Raw genomic sequence first — 14,617 nt, forward strand, 5'->3', positions numbered from 1 at the left:
TCAGAGTGTGTGGCAGGGTTATTGGAGCAGTATGTGAATGCGGGAATGTCAGCTTTTGTTTGCAATTTCTTCCCCAACACATTGAACTGGCTTGATGTTGAAGTTTCATCTGACTAAATTGTCCAAAAAAAAAAAAAAAAAAGAAAGAAAGAAAGGCAGTGCAACACTGCTTCTGATGCATTCAGTGCTGTTTTTTTTTTCTTTGACAGAGGAACATCTACTGTTAGAGGATTTGATATATTCTCATATTTAGGGAGTTGCAGCAGGTTAAAATAAACGTATAAATGCATGTTAGATATTATGATTCCTCTGACTCAAAGAACAAGTTTGAATATGAGAACATTTCCAAAATTTTATCATCAGTGATCTAAAACCTGCAAGTGTTTCAATCTTGGCTTCAAGCTGTCACTTTCAACATGAAGCCTTTTACCAATCATAATCTACTTTTGCTTATCTGTCTATGCTTGCATGAAATGATCTTTGATCAGCCCCCTCAGTACACCCTGTCAGGAAAGCTTCATGGTAAGTGTTATCAGTGTAACATGATGTACAAGAGAAATAGGTGCAAAGCCATTTGCTTACAACAACCTTATGTGCATCCATGGAGGATACACTTAAATCAACAGCATAAACAACACATTTTCTCGATCAGCTGCTTTTTAAAGATGTTTTTATGAAAGGAACTTTGACAAATGGTTACACTCTAAAACATTTGTCATTGATTTCAGCTGTCTCCATCTCATACCATACTGAAATGAAATTTATCCTTGTCAGAATTATGTAAAATCTCATCCTACAACAAGTTAGTTTCTACAAATCTGTTGGAGTGTGATTAAATCAAGCCAATGGCATTAAAAATGCTACTCCTAGTACCAATAAACCTCTCATTTTTAACTTTCACTGCTAAGTAGTACCACTTTTAGGCGCTACATTTAGAAATCCCAAAAGTTTTGAAAGTTGAAAGCTTTAAAGCCTCTCTCCATGCACATCTACTTCTTTTACCATAGTCCACTATATAACCTCATTTCACACCAACAATCAGTTTGCCAGAGCATTTGATGATATTTTTCAAACTGTACAAATAAAAAATCTTCATTCTTTATTACACCCCCCTATTTCCTGAAATACAGCCATTACCCACATGCTCATAAGTCTTCTTCCTATTTGTCAAAATGTGAATATCGATTGCCATAAAGTTATTCATGCCTGAATGGCGTATCCTCTTTATTTTAGAAAGAAATGAAACCCTATTCTCTCACAATCCCTGGAGAGAAATAATATGTCATGCCTCCCTCCCATCCATTTACTGGCAGAAAAAAATTGCAGGAGAGACTGAAAAGCTTGTGTGTGATCCAGCTGAAGAGATCAGCTAAACTTACTGAGATTTTATTTTTTTGTACCAAAGTGGACATTTAAATTTGCTCTGTGTGTATATCTGTGTATTGTAAAATGGGATTCTTTAGATTTATGGATTTAAACAGCAATTAATCCAAGAAAACTTTTGGTCGGAGTTAAGAGAGAATATGAAGCAATACATCTTCAGTTTATGGTGATTTTATTATTCCCAATGTTCTTTTTATGCTATATTTTCCCTGCAACTAACAGTTTGACAATTAAATATTCCCCTGCACATAACCCAACCCACATCCCCTCAATAAGATGCCTTTCAGAGAATGAACTGATTTAAATTCTTTGTAGAAGCGCTTAAAGCCAGCTGGCCTGCTAGGTCACATTAGCCTGGCCTGCTAGGTCACATTAGCCTGGCCTGCTAGGTCACATTAGCCTGGCCTGCTAGGTCACATTAGCAAATGCTAATGATCAAACTTTTCAAACACTACCACATTTTTCCTCACAAGTTTTTTTTTTTTTTTTTACAAGCAGACTGAATCAATCCCATTGGGAAATATTAATAAAAAGAAGCAACAGCTATAAACAGTCACAAGGTCTCTTGGGATTACTTTAGAAACCCACACCTTTAAACATGAATGGACATTTTTGTGTCATTTTTACTTACTGTTTTGGCAGCAAAACTACAGAAGAACTCATTGATCCTACGTTTGCATGTAAACTGACTAAGTTGGCAAAACTATGTATTAAAATTAATGTAGCCAGTTTGAAATCATTCATTCATTCATTCATTTTCCGAACCGCTTATTCCAATTCAGGGTTGCGGGGAAGCTGGAGCCTATCCCAGCTGGCTTTGGGCGACAGGCAGGGTACACCCTGGACAGCTCGCCAGTCCATCGCAGGGTCACACAGAGAGACGAACAACCACACTCAACGCTCACACTCACTCCTAGGGGCAATTTAGAGTAACCAATGAACCTATCATGCATGTCTTTGGATGGTGGGAGGAAGCCGGAGTACCCGGAGAGAACCCACGCATACACGGGGAGAACATGCAAACCCACGCATACACGGGGAGAACATGCAAACTCCACACAGAAAGGCCACTGACCAAACCAGCCAAGGATCGAACCAGTGACCTTCTTGCTGTGAGGCCACAGTGCTAACCACTGCACCACCGTGCAGCCCCAGTTTGAAATCAGATTATGTTAAATAAATATTAATTATAGATATGGACTGTTATTTTAAAGTCTTATATTTGGCATTTGATTGTTGCCATGTTATCTTTTAATTAGCCACACATAACCATGGGTTAGAGTGAGATGCTAATATACTTTATAAATTAATGCTAGCATAATCTTCATCAGAAAGTGTTACTCCTGCTAAAACCTGGGGTTCATGCAAAGTGCATTAGCCCTTTGAAGCCCAGCCTGAGAAAAACTGTTGTGAAAAGTCAAAGCCAAAGTCTTTATTTTTTCCTTCAACAAAACATGGAAAAAATATTTTTTTCTTTCTTTTTGTATCTTTTCATATTTTTATCATTCATTCAGAATTATTATAGTGCTTCCTTGTGTAGACAGCTGGAGGAAGGTATCAGATTGTGTATAACAGGGTTTTGAGCAAAGTTTCTACCATAAAGTGATGTAAAAGAACTCAGAAATATTATCAAATAAAATACATTTGACTTCATATGGTTACAATTCTAAAATGTGAAAAAACTAAATCTGGAACAACACAGCAAAACAAAAACTGTCAGCTCTGAATGGCTTTTTAGTTAGTATACATGTCATTTCAACCACCTAAATTTGCCTATTTTGTTTTTTAGATTTGTACTTTCCAATGGCATTATTCTTATGAAGACCATCATCACACAACATAAATACAATGAATATATTTAGTGGTTCATGAAAGATGTTCATGTTTTTGAATGGCCATTGCTTTGGAAGTGTTTTAGAGCAATCTACTGTATATGAAATTCCATCATACACTGGTTACACTTTTTAGATATGGTAGTTACCATCAAAGTCTGCATGGCAACCAACAGATTAACATTAGCATTCACTGGAACATGTGCATGTGCATTTTTGACTCTTCATTCACTGCCAACTTCTCAGAGAAATATCTGCTTCTTCAGCACCTAGACGCTTCACTCTCTTAAGCAGTTGATGATTTCCTTACGTCATTATAGGTGCAGGGCAAAAGCAAACTGAACTAATCTGTTTTCTCACCAAAACAGCTGCTTGTAACACTTAGGTTTTATCTCTTTAACTGTCTCTATTTCTAAGTAATTAACAGTAATAAATAAATAAATTTAAAAGAGGGATCTGATATATGCCTTGTATGTAAATACTTTTAATATAAAAATACAGTTTACAGATTATTTACTCTTGTTTTTTTTTCATTTTAATTGCCAACAAATTGTGTCCTCAAATTTTGGTCACTGTTCAGTTCATTTAAGTAAATTATTTATTGAATGTTCTTCCAGGACACAGCCATACCGTTCAAGTGTGTGAAATAGTGGCCATCCGCAAGACAGAAGATGTGGACGACGCACAGACCAGAAGGCACCAGAGAAAGACGAACCAGCTCTCCCAGCTGTCTCCCTGTGCATTCACAGGTACAAAATACACCCATCCTAATGTACACTACAAGTTTATGGATACAAGTTTAAATTGCCAGTGTCTTTTTAAAAAAAAAAAATGTAGCAAATACTACATAAAATTAAATACTACCTCATACCATATCACAGTAACATTGTGTGGGTGTGTGCCAAGCCTGTGTGTTCAGCTCCACCGATCATATGTATGACACTGCAGATACAAGTATGGTCTGCTCCAAAGTTATTAAAAAAGAGTAGCTTAGCTAATTGGCAGCATGCCAGTGACTTTTGGTCTAATGCTTGACTTCAGGTGATTAAAATATATCGAGACAAAATCAGATTTACATTATTAACACTAGAACCGCCAACATTTCAATACTCCTAGAACCGCAGAGAAGAGTAATTTTTGCCACCCTCTGCTGCAACAGCGCAAATAACGCAAAGATGCTTTGAAGTTGTTTGATTTAATTTATTATGTTAATAGTTATAATTGAGAATTTTAAAAAACAGTAAAAAAAAAAAAAAAAAAAACATATATTGGTCAATTTTTCAAAAAGCAATAATGAAAAACAAGCTAATTTTTCATTTTTTTGTTTTTCTATTTGAAATTGAATATTAAATGAACGAATGATACACAGACCTATATTAAATAACAAAATAACCTATTTCAAAGTTCGAATTAATTTAACAGTAAGATAAATAAACGCTGCTCTTCAACTTATTTTTCATTCACTCGCATACAAACACGATGTGTGATGTGGCGATGTGTGATCAGCTCCTCGTACTCACTAGATGACTCGTTATCAGGTAAAAGAGACGGATCATCACTTTCTCCAGCTACTGATTCCTCCGCCGTCTCGTCAGAATCCTCCACCGTCATCCAGAGCTAGTTCTCTGTCGCTCAGTTCTTGAAATAATAACCAAACTTCTTTGGCATTCATATATCTCTTGTATTTATCCATTTCTCAAATTCAGCGATCATAAAACCCTCTTACTCACTCTTTGACAGCTGTCAAACTCACGTGCGTTACTAAGCAACCGGGAGTGGCACAAATGGGCGTGGCGCGAAAAACATCTGACAGATGAAAACAATGCATTTCATTAGGCGGTAGAAGTTACCCCGTTGGCGGTTCTAGATATTTATGCTCAAGTGTCTTTTTGTTGTGATCACACACTCACCAAAATTCACTTTAAGTTTACTGGACCCATTTCAGGAAAAGTGATGAATTTGGAGAAATTGGGATTTTATTTTAACAGAGAAATAAGTGTTTGAAGAGCCAAGGAGGTAAAAATGACCTGCTTGGTAGTTCTAGTGTTAATCACTGTCAAATGTTAAAACTTAACTCACGGATTTAAGTGTTTGCTGGCATTTGAGCAAATTGTGACTTTTCTTCAGAGCCATGTGCCTTACATCCTGATTATGTCAACTTTTCAATTTTACACCCTCCCTGACTATCCCCAACAGAAGCATGACGATAGTCGAAGTAACTTGGTCTGAAGCTTCTCCATTAAAAGTTAACTTTTCTATTTGATTAAAAAAAAAAAAAAAATGCTTAGTGTGATCATTCGACTTTTAAATGCTTAATGAGTGAATCTGCTGTCAAAGTGCTTAGTGAGTGAAAATTTGCTGCTTAATGTAAACATTTCAGCAATGTTCCAGCAGGACATTATGCATCTTTACGTTCTGCTTAGCTGCTCCTTATTTTACCATCTTCATCCTCATTTCTTACATATTCACAAATCTGATTTACCAGATTGGTAAAAAGGAAACTAGGGTTAGTTTTCAAGATTGTAGCAACACCATGGGGGTCGTAGCAAAGGCAAAGAAGTACTGAACATAGATTAGAACAGTTCAATTGGCAGAACAAAAGAAAGAAAAAAACATTACCAAGCTGTAGGTCACAAACTATCATAGACTCTCCAGTGATTTCTATCTCAGAAGGTACTTTCAGATTAGGGATTGCACATTAGCTCACGGTATGAATGGAAGACAGTATCTGCTGCTTTATTCAGCTGCTGTTATCACCAGACAAGAAATTCTCTGGTTTTGATCATATCTTCTCTCTACAGACACTTTGCTATTTACTGGGAAGCTTCGAGATGTTTGTGGCTAAGTGGTTAGAGTGCTGTATTTTGTCTCTTTACAGTTTCCTATGTGAGGAGGGCCAGCCAACACCAGTGGCGCTGCAGTGATGTCACCTTTCTCTGTACCAACCAGGAACTCTGTGAGCAGTGGATCCAAGTTACAAATGAGCAGCTTTCATTACTCAGTACGTGCTGTCTAATGATGCTTTCCATCAGATATGATGATGCACTTAGGACTTAATGAGAACTTGATCAGATTCCTGTCTTTCTAAGTAATCTTTTGGGGAGGTTTTGAGCCATGCAGCATTTAGACTTGGAGTTTGAAGAGGGTTTTACAGCGTGCAGAGATGTTTCCTAAATAGGCTAACAGTGAAAAACAAATCATAAATAAACCCAACATGGTTATTACTAAATAAATGAGTTGCTAGCTGAAAAAGAAAATTGCACATTTGCATATTTTAACTTGTATGTTTAAACTGAGAAGTTGGGTTTTTTTTTGCTCTTTTGACCTTCTTGCTTTCAGTAGATGACAGATTCATATCTGGACTGCAGGCAGGTCAGTTTAGCATTAAAGTTTTTTTTTTTTGTGACAAAGCCGATACTGACTTGCTTAAAAATCATCAATTTTGAACCCAGAGAATGTAGAATGGTTAAGTAACCTGGTAATATGACTATTTCCTTTCAATGTCAGTGATTTAATTTACATTTGTGGTTGCAGCCGTTAGCTATATTCACTTACAACAGCCTTCAGAAGTGATTTTGCTTGTCTGGTTTTAATGCAGTGTGACCCAAGAACCTCTTGTCTACATTAAGTTTTTAAAAAAAAGTGCTGTATATTTCATAAAAACACACTGCATAAAGGCAATCCATAGCAATCAGTTTATTCTCTTCGGTATTATTTCATTCACACTTTCTTCTGGACAGTCCACAGGTGCAAAGGTCATCTCCTGCATTTGTCTTGTAAACAGCACCTCTCAGGACATTTACATGGACACTGCAGATTCAGATCGATAAAACGTATAAACATCAGCAAACAAGCATGAGTACAGATTAAATATAGAAACGTCTTGGCCTGACATGGACATGCAGCCATACAGAGCATTACGTTTTCAGTCCATCTCATTGTCTAAATGTGTTCTGAGGATTTTGCTCGTCCGTGTCCTACATGTTTACGAATTAAATAGCCATGAAAATGAAACACTATCAGTTATTACTGGTAAACCACTTTTAAGCAGCCATGCAGTTAGGTTGTACAGGATTTACTGTGTCAAGCGGGGAAGAAGGTGAGTTTAAAGCATTTGAAACAGTCCTCTTGGTCCCATTTAGCTTGGCAGGATGAATCAATTCCAGAAAATTAACCTCATTTATTGTGAAGATGAAGTCTGTGTATCTTTAATAGTGGAAGTCTCATCTACAGTAAACCTTTACATCAACCATTGACAATCAATTTATGTAATCTAATGGAACTTTTGTCTTATAGCCAAACATTATGGAGCCCTGTTGTTTTTTCTTCGTGCTCATTTAACACTGGATCCCAATCTGTTCATTTACAGTTTGAGGAACTGCTATATCTGTTTGTCTGGAACGCAGTCTTCCACAACAGCAATAAACAAGCCATTTAGCATTCTCCATCGCAGCACTCTGTTGGTTTATCACCAAATGATGCAGTACCTCTATTGCCTCAACCTCCTCCCACAGTCGTTGGACACACCATTTATTTCTCAAGCGGCATGTTCTGGGAACCAGTCAAGTTGTCTGTGCATCTTAAAAAGTTTCTATTAATGAAAACTTCATGTAACTTTTGTCAATTACACATTTGTTTAAAACGGAAAAAAAAAAACAAATCAGGTAAACATACATGATTATCTTTCACTTTGCAGCCAGTCGACCAAAGAGCCTGCTGGTGTACATCAATCCATACGGGGGGAAGCAGCGCGGGAAGCATATTTACGAGCAGAAGGTGGCCCCAGTGTTTCGGCAAGCTGGCATCTTTACCAGTGTAATTGGTGGGTCCTTATCAGTAGTATTCCACAACATTTAAATAAAAAATGAGCCTTGAAGGCCAACATATAGATCTCTGCTGCCATCATGCCCTCTCACAGGGACTGAACAGGCTTGCAAGGATATGATTTTATTTATGGTGCCATTAATCATGCCAGCACCTTAATGGAAGCTCTGATACTTGATAAGCTTGGGTATCCAAACACATCTATTATTCAATAAGTGCTTGCTACAGCTACACATAGTCTGGTGTATGGATGGTCCATCAGAGGGAAACTATTTACTGTGGGTTTCCTAAAGCTGCTATGAATTGCAGGGTTGTATTTGTGTTTGTATTATAGGCCTGGTAAACACATTTGTGGTTATATTATTGTGTTTATTTTTTTTACAGTCTTTGGGTTCATTTTGCTTGCTAGTTTGCATAGTGCTTGCTATACAACAGCTGGATTAAGATGTTAACACTGCTTTGCTTTGGCTTTGAAAAAAAAAAAGCATTCTTTCCCTTGTCTTGCTTTTCACAAAGAACTTTAATACCATGTTTGTTTTCCCAATTAATCCACAAGAGTCCAGTTATTTTTTCTGTATGTTTTTCTTTTTATTGCAGTTGCACTAATGCTTGCCATGTAATTGGTTTCCACAGTTACCGAACATGCCAATCATGCCAGAGACCACTTGAAAACAGAAGCTAATCTAGACAAATATGATGGGTAAGTACTTCAGCAAGGTTACCGCTGCTTTCAGCCTTTTAACACAGCCTCTTCACTATATTATTTTGCTGGTCTGGTGATACTTTAGTAAAGCTATTTAGTGGCTCAGTGAAGCTGTGTTGTGCTGTAATATGAATTGCATGAGTACTCTCAAGTCTAAAAAACATTTCTTCTTTATGTAAATAACCTGAACCTTTGTGAGTCATTCCCAGCTAACACGGAGTTAAAGGAGGAGACTCTAGCAAAGCATAAAAGTTAAGACATACCTCATGGTTTTTTATTGTGATTTGTTTGGGTGGCAGTTTATTTCAATCATTTTTCAGATGCTACATGCAACGATTTATGTTCTTAGTGTGTACATAGATTGAGCGCATTGGGATTGAGTGAGTTCTCACTATCCAAGTGCTGCTCGTGGTGGCCTGCATGATATAGCAGGTGCTTACAGATGAGGTTGCAGCTCCTCAGCTCAGTCAGTTCTGGTTCAGTTCCTGGCTGAAAGCTGCTTTATCCCCCATTGCTCAACGAAAGTCTACAGACCCTCAATGGCACTTTAAAAAAAAAAAAAAAAAAAAGCAATTAGTTGGATCTGACGGCGCCCTACAGCTGAACTAACCTGCAGAGAACCATCCCACACAAAAGTCAGACTGACTGAGTATGATGGCGTGGAGCTGCATCACTGGTTTTTATTGGTTACTTTGTGATGTTGTTTGTCAATAAGTCATTTAAAGTTTTATCTTCATATTGCTAAGCCTTGCATATTCACAAAGTTTTTACTATTGGTTTTTTAAGTGATATAAGAATCAACATGTTTTCCTTTTTGACTCATCGTTGATTTTTTTTTTTTTTTTTAAACTTACAGTCCGACCAACACAAATCAGATTTCTTATAATCAGACCCATTCTGCTTGTGTGTACTAAATCAGATCCATATCTGATGTTTTCCAAAGTGATCTCAGTGTGAAAACATCACGTCACATTTCATCATGTGGCTGATGTGAGACAGATGTTAACATCTGCATCAGAGGAGGTGAGATGAGGTCAGATCCAAAAGAGACAATGAGCAAAACAAGATTACAGCACGATTTTGTCAGCTTAGATCCCATAACAAATGGAAAACTAACACTTCTGTAAACATCTGTTTTGACATCATGTTTTTTTCCTCTGCATGTGGATCACCTAATGATCTGTTCCCACTGCAGTTTGATGAATGTCATATTACCATAACCAACCATGCAAAAGAAATAATAATAATCAGCAAAAAATAAGAATGAAGGAAGCCGACATTTTCATAGTGGAGGGCAGTTGGAGTCATAGTGGACAATTTTGTTTAGGAAATTAATTAAAGATAAAATAGATTGGAAAACCACAGGCTCTAGAGATGTCATACTTTCTTACATATTTGAGGGAAAAGTTAAAAAGTTAAAATAATTAAAAATAACAGGAATCTGAGGAAGTTTTCAGTGATTAAAACAATACTCAACCCAAGGAGCCAATGAGACAAATATTCTTATCTTTTAAAGAGGATTTCATGTTTTGTTTTGTTTTTTTTTAGTCTCCTGCTGCTCGTCACACTATAATAGAAAACTAAAATTTATCAATGTTTTAACACCAAGCTGAATATTCACAAGTAAAATCAAGTTCCAGAAGAATTTTATTCAGTATCATCAAGCGGGCATACTGGAATGTTTACATGTCAAAATCATTCCAGGCTTACAGCTCACTTTGCTCTCCTGCAGTCCCTTACATTACCCACAATGCCTCAAAATCTCAAACCCACTTACATACATCAGGGTTATGTTTTCAGCTTAGATTTTAAATGATATGACATGGCAGTACTGCAAGGGTAAATGCAAACATAAAGAGCTTTTTTTCTTATTTTTTTTTCTACTGAGTGCTCTTTTGTTTCCTATTCATCAGATGTTTGCTACACCAGAAGCAGGAATGGAGTCCATTATGCTTTCAGTTTGCAGCTCATATAATTTATAGATCAATTTCTATGGGCTTTGAGTTAGTCCTAAGAAGCTATAATGCCTGGTGGTACAGTATGATTTTCTTATTTATTGTACAGCTTCACATTTGCCCTGTGTCATTATTGTCAAGGCTTCCTTGCTTTGTATTTATTTTTCAAATGATTTTGTGCTTTACTGCAAGCACATGTATATGTAACACAGCCAGGATAAAGCCATCAACTATCATCAGGAAGAAACTTAAAGCTCACAAGTTGTTGGTTTTCTCTGTCTCTCCAGGGTGGTGTGTGTGGGTGGAGATGGGATGTTCAGTGAGATCCTACACGGGTTGGTGACAAGGACGCAAACTGACCACAAAGTGGACCAGAACCAACCAGATGCTGAGTTGGTGCCATGCTCTCTTCGCATAGGGATCATTCCTGCAGGTGGAATTTGGTGTCTTTTTAAATGAACACATTCTTTCAGTTTGGATACAACTTTGTCAGTAGTGTTTCGTGGATTATAGACATTTAATGAAGTATTGTTTTTATTCTAATCTCTTCAAAAGCTTCTTTGACAAAATTTGACATTGTGGGAGCCATATTAAAAAAAACCAAAAAAACAGAGAATATCAGTTTAAAAATCTTTCATTTTGACTGATTTAGAACTTTGTTTCATTCATTTTAGCCGTCTGCTAGCCATAGATTTAAAGATGACATGAATCTCCTGATTGAACTCTCTGCAGTGAAAAAGTAATTCTCTCAGATTGTTAATCTTCTAAATGAAGTGTTTAAACCTGTTAAGACCCAAGCTTTAGTTTGAATTGTGTTTGGGATTTTGCTAGCTATTTGTGTTTAGGAGGAACTAATATGAATATATGATTTATATTATACACATTTATTACATATGATGTAGATCAACATTTGATTTTAAAATGGAAAAATAAAGTTCGACACCACCAAATAACAGTTTAAGAGTCCAACAGGTTCCAGTTTCCAGAATTTAGCATGATGTTGCAGACAATTAAATACTGGATTTCAGAACGCAGGGTCCCAGGGTTACCATCTATGGCAACAAAGTTCTATTAAATCTAAAAAAAAATGCACATGTTGAGAAAAATAGAAAGAAAGCGCAGCTCAGTCAGCACCACAAATAAAAAGGCAATTCACATCATATATATGAATATTGATTATAAACCCAAACTTAGGATTCACTTAATGCACGGCTCCAGGATTTTTTTCTTGTCTTTGGTGAATCAACCTCTGTTTCTTCAGGATTCAACACCAAGGTCTTCATTTTACAGCCGTAACCTTGCATTGACATTTATTTAAGCAAGAAGAAATATCAAAAGCCTTTTTCCTCCAGCTGCAGCCTTCGTTAAGCATAATGTGATCCTTACCTGACATATTATAATTTGCCTTAAAGACACAATTTAACTGTATCCCCAGGAGAAAAATCCCTGCCTTCACTTTTTTTATCCATATCTGCGTACATAAGTGATATTATGCACCAAGTTCACATGAGCTGTCATTTATATGTCTACGGTGTAAAAAGATTCATTTAAAGGTACCTGGTTTTATACTGATTAAAAGTTAAGCCTTTCCTAAACATTTTACTTCAAAGTTCTTGAGTTTGAGATACCCTGCATACATGAAAAATACACCAGAACAGTTTTCTCCTCTAAATATGTAAAGAACTTGGTACTCACTGACCCCAGGTTGCTCAGTTCCCAAAGAGGACTTGTATAGCAACGAGGCAGACCACCGGGGGCCTGAACAGGGTCAATCAGTCCAAGTACCATGAATAGAAACATGTTGGGTGACATTTTTAAATCCGTGTAATTTCCATAGACATAAAAAATATGCTGTATGAAGACCAGTATGACGCTATTCTTTACACAGCATTGGTGTTGGCAGGAGACTGGTTTTTAAAATAGGCTGATCACAGAGTAAGTGGTTCTTTAAGCCTATATTACATCCATGATTTGGATGTGTTGACTTGTTTTACAAAAGCAAATAAATGGAAATGTTACATTTGGAATGCCTTTTGAATTTAAAAAAAAAAAAATTTTACTATTAATTTTTTTTAATGAAGACCAAACATATTGTCTCTATACTTGGTACCTCAGCTGCCAGTAAAAACCATTAAATGCCATTAGGGGAAGTGCTTTAGTTTAGTTGTGAAAAGGAAAACTAGTACTTTGGTTTGTTTACAAGTTGTTTTTTCTTTACTTAAGCATAAACACAAAATTCCAGTAATCTATTCCAGTGCTTGTTGAGCATAGCTAGCTTGACCAAACCAAGCTTACTTTATGTATAGAAACACTTCGCAGCAGAAACCACTGAACAAAGTGCAGAACATAATAGCTATGTTAATTAGTCAAGCGCAGTTTATACAATAAGCCATTTTTACACAACTTCCAGACCCTCATTCCTCCCGAATTGCCATCTCTCACGTGCAGCTCTCAACAAGAGAGCGACAGAAGTATCAGTATTTGAAATACTCCTCTCAAGTAGAGCATGAGGGACACAGGACAATAGCAGACTTGTGCACAGCTTATTAGAGATCAAGTTAAACTGAACCAGGTGTGTTGCAGCAGGGAAACATCTAGTGCATGCAGGATGATGGTCCTTGAGGATTAAGAGGTAGGGATCACTGGCGCTCATGCTCCAATTATACTGTCATTTGCTGGTCTGGGTTAGACTGTAATGTCACATTTAGGGTTTCAAGTTTAGATGTCTTGGTAAGGATTTTAAAGGCACCTCTTGCCTTCTAATTTATGGGATAAATGCCACCTTCCCTGCAACCCTAAACTGGAATTAGTGGTATAGAAAATTGATTGATGAACCACAATTAAGGACTAAAATACATTATGAGAACTTTGACAGCTACATCAAAAGATGCCATTTTGACACTTTACATGCAGATGTTGCTTGCTTGATCACTGAAGCTGGCATTTTCTGTGAACCTAATTACAATCTTAATTTCATGCACGAATGGACAGCGCATGAGGTTATTTTGTAGGATGGACAGTCTCTCAGGTACAACAAAACTCTTTTTAACTTAAAGCATTCATAACAAATTCACAATAGAGGTCACCCCAAGGGGGGTTATTTAAAAAAAAAAAAAACAACAACAATTCTCCTTTGAGGAAAGTCTTGGCAATGGCAGAGTGAAAAACAAAATCAATTTCAGCAGGAAGAAACCTCTAGCAGATCTTAACACAGGGAGGGCAGCCATCTGCCGGGACCTGTTGAGTTAGTATTAAAAGCAGAAGCACTCCAAGTGTACATTTATCTGCAAAAAGTCCAAATGTTTTATTCTCGCATTTCAGGCTTACATGTTCAGTAGGAATATAAGGGTTTGTAGCTGAATACACATCTTGGCTTTGTCTTTTTTGTTGCCAACTGAACCATTTAATTGTACACATATTCTCAATTTAAAATAATGCACCACATGTATTCATGTCAGTGATATTTGTTGAGTCCTTATCATGCTAACCATTCTTCATTTTATTTTATTAGTATTTTAGTCAACAGGGACTTGTTATTGAGAAGCTTGTTGCTGGCAACTTTACTTGCGCAGTTTGGCTGATGGGCAACAGGCAATGAAAGTCTTTGTATTATTCTACATACAGCCATAAACTTTCTTTCTTTGCAATATCCTAGCCATAAAAAGTCTCTGAAATTTTAAACAAGAAGCTTTTTTTCTGCAAAAGTTGTCACCAAGTCGACATCCAACAGGGTCTGTAATGCAGCAGGATACTTTGTAACACATTTTGACCTCTACATTTCACAATTCGGATGAAGAGTAACTGCACATTAATGTCAAACATGTCCATTAGTTTCTGTTTCTGTTTTGTTTTTCCGATTTATTCTTATGTTCAAGTAAACTTTCTAAACCAAACCAAACATGAAACAAAGCTGTTAGCAT

At 36.7% G+C, this 14,617-nt stretch overlaps 1 protein-coding gene across 1 annotated transcript in view; it reads left to right on the forward strand.

Annotated features, from left to right (window-relative positions):
• Positions 1 to 473: 473 nt before the first annotated feature.
• The window catches only part of cerk (ceramide kinase), a gene marked incomplete at its 5' end in the record, with an annotated part of 30,116 nt that continues 15,972 nt past the window's right edge, over positions 474 to 14,617 (forward strand). The window contains 6 exons of the mRNA XM_079263138.1: positions 474 to 522; positions 3,833 to 3,964; positions 6,094 to 6,216; positions 7,912 to 8,037; positions 8,673 to 8,739; positions 10,985 to 11,130. Of these exons, the coding sequence (XP_079119264.1) occupies positions 474 to 522; positions 3,833 to 3,964; positions 6,094 to 6,216; positions 7,912 to 8,037; positions 8,673 to 8,739; positions 10,985 to 11,130 (643 nt within the window). The remainder of the gene's footprint in view (positions 523 to 3,832; positions 3,965 to 6,093; positions 6,217 to 7,911; positions 8,038 to 8,672; positions 8,740 to 10,984; positions 11,131 to 14,617) is intronic.

Source organism: Telmatherina bonti (genome assembly GCF_933228915.1).
Source record: "Telmatherina bonti genome assembly, chromosome: 23".
Lineage (NCBI taxonomy): Eukaryota > Metazoa > Chordata > Actinopteri > Atheriniformes > Telmatherinidae > Telmatherina > Telmatherina bonti.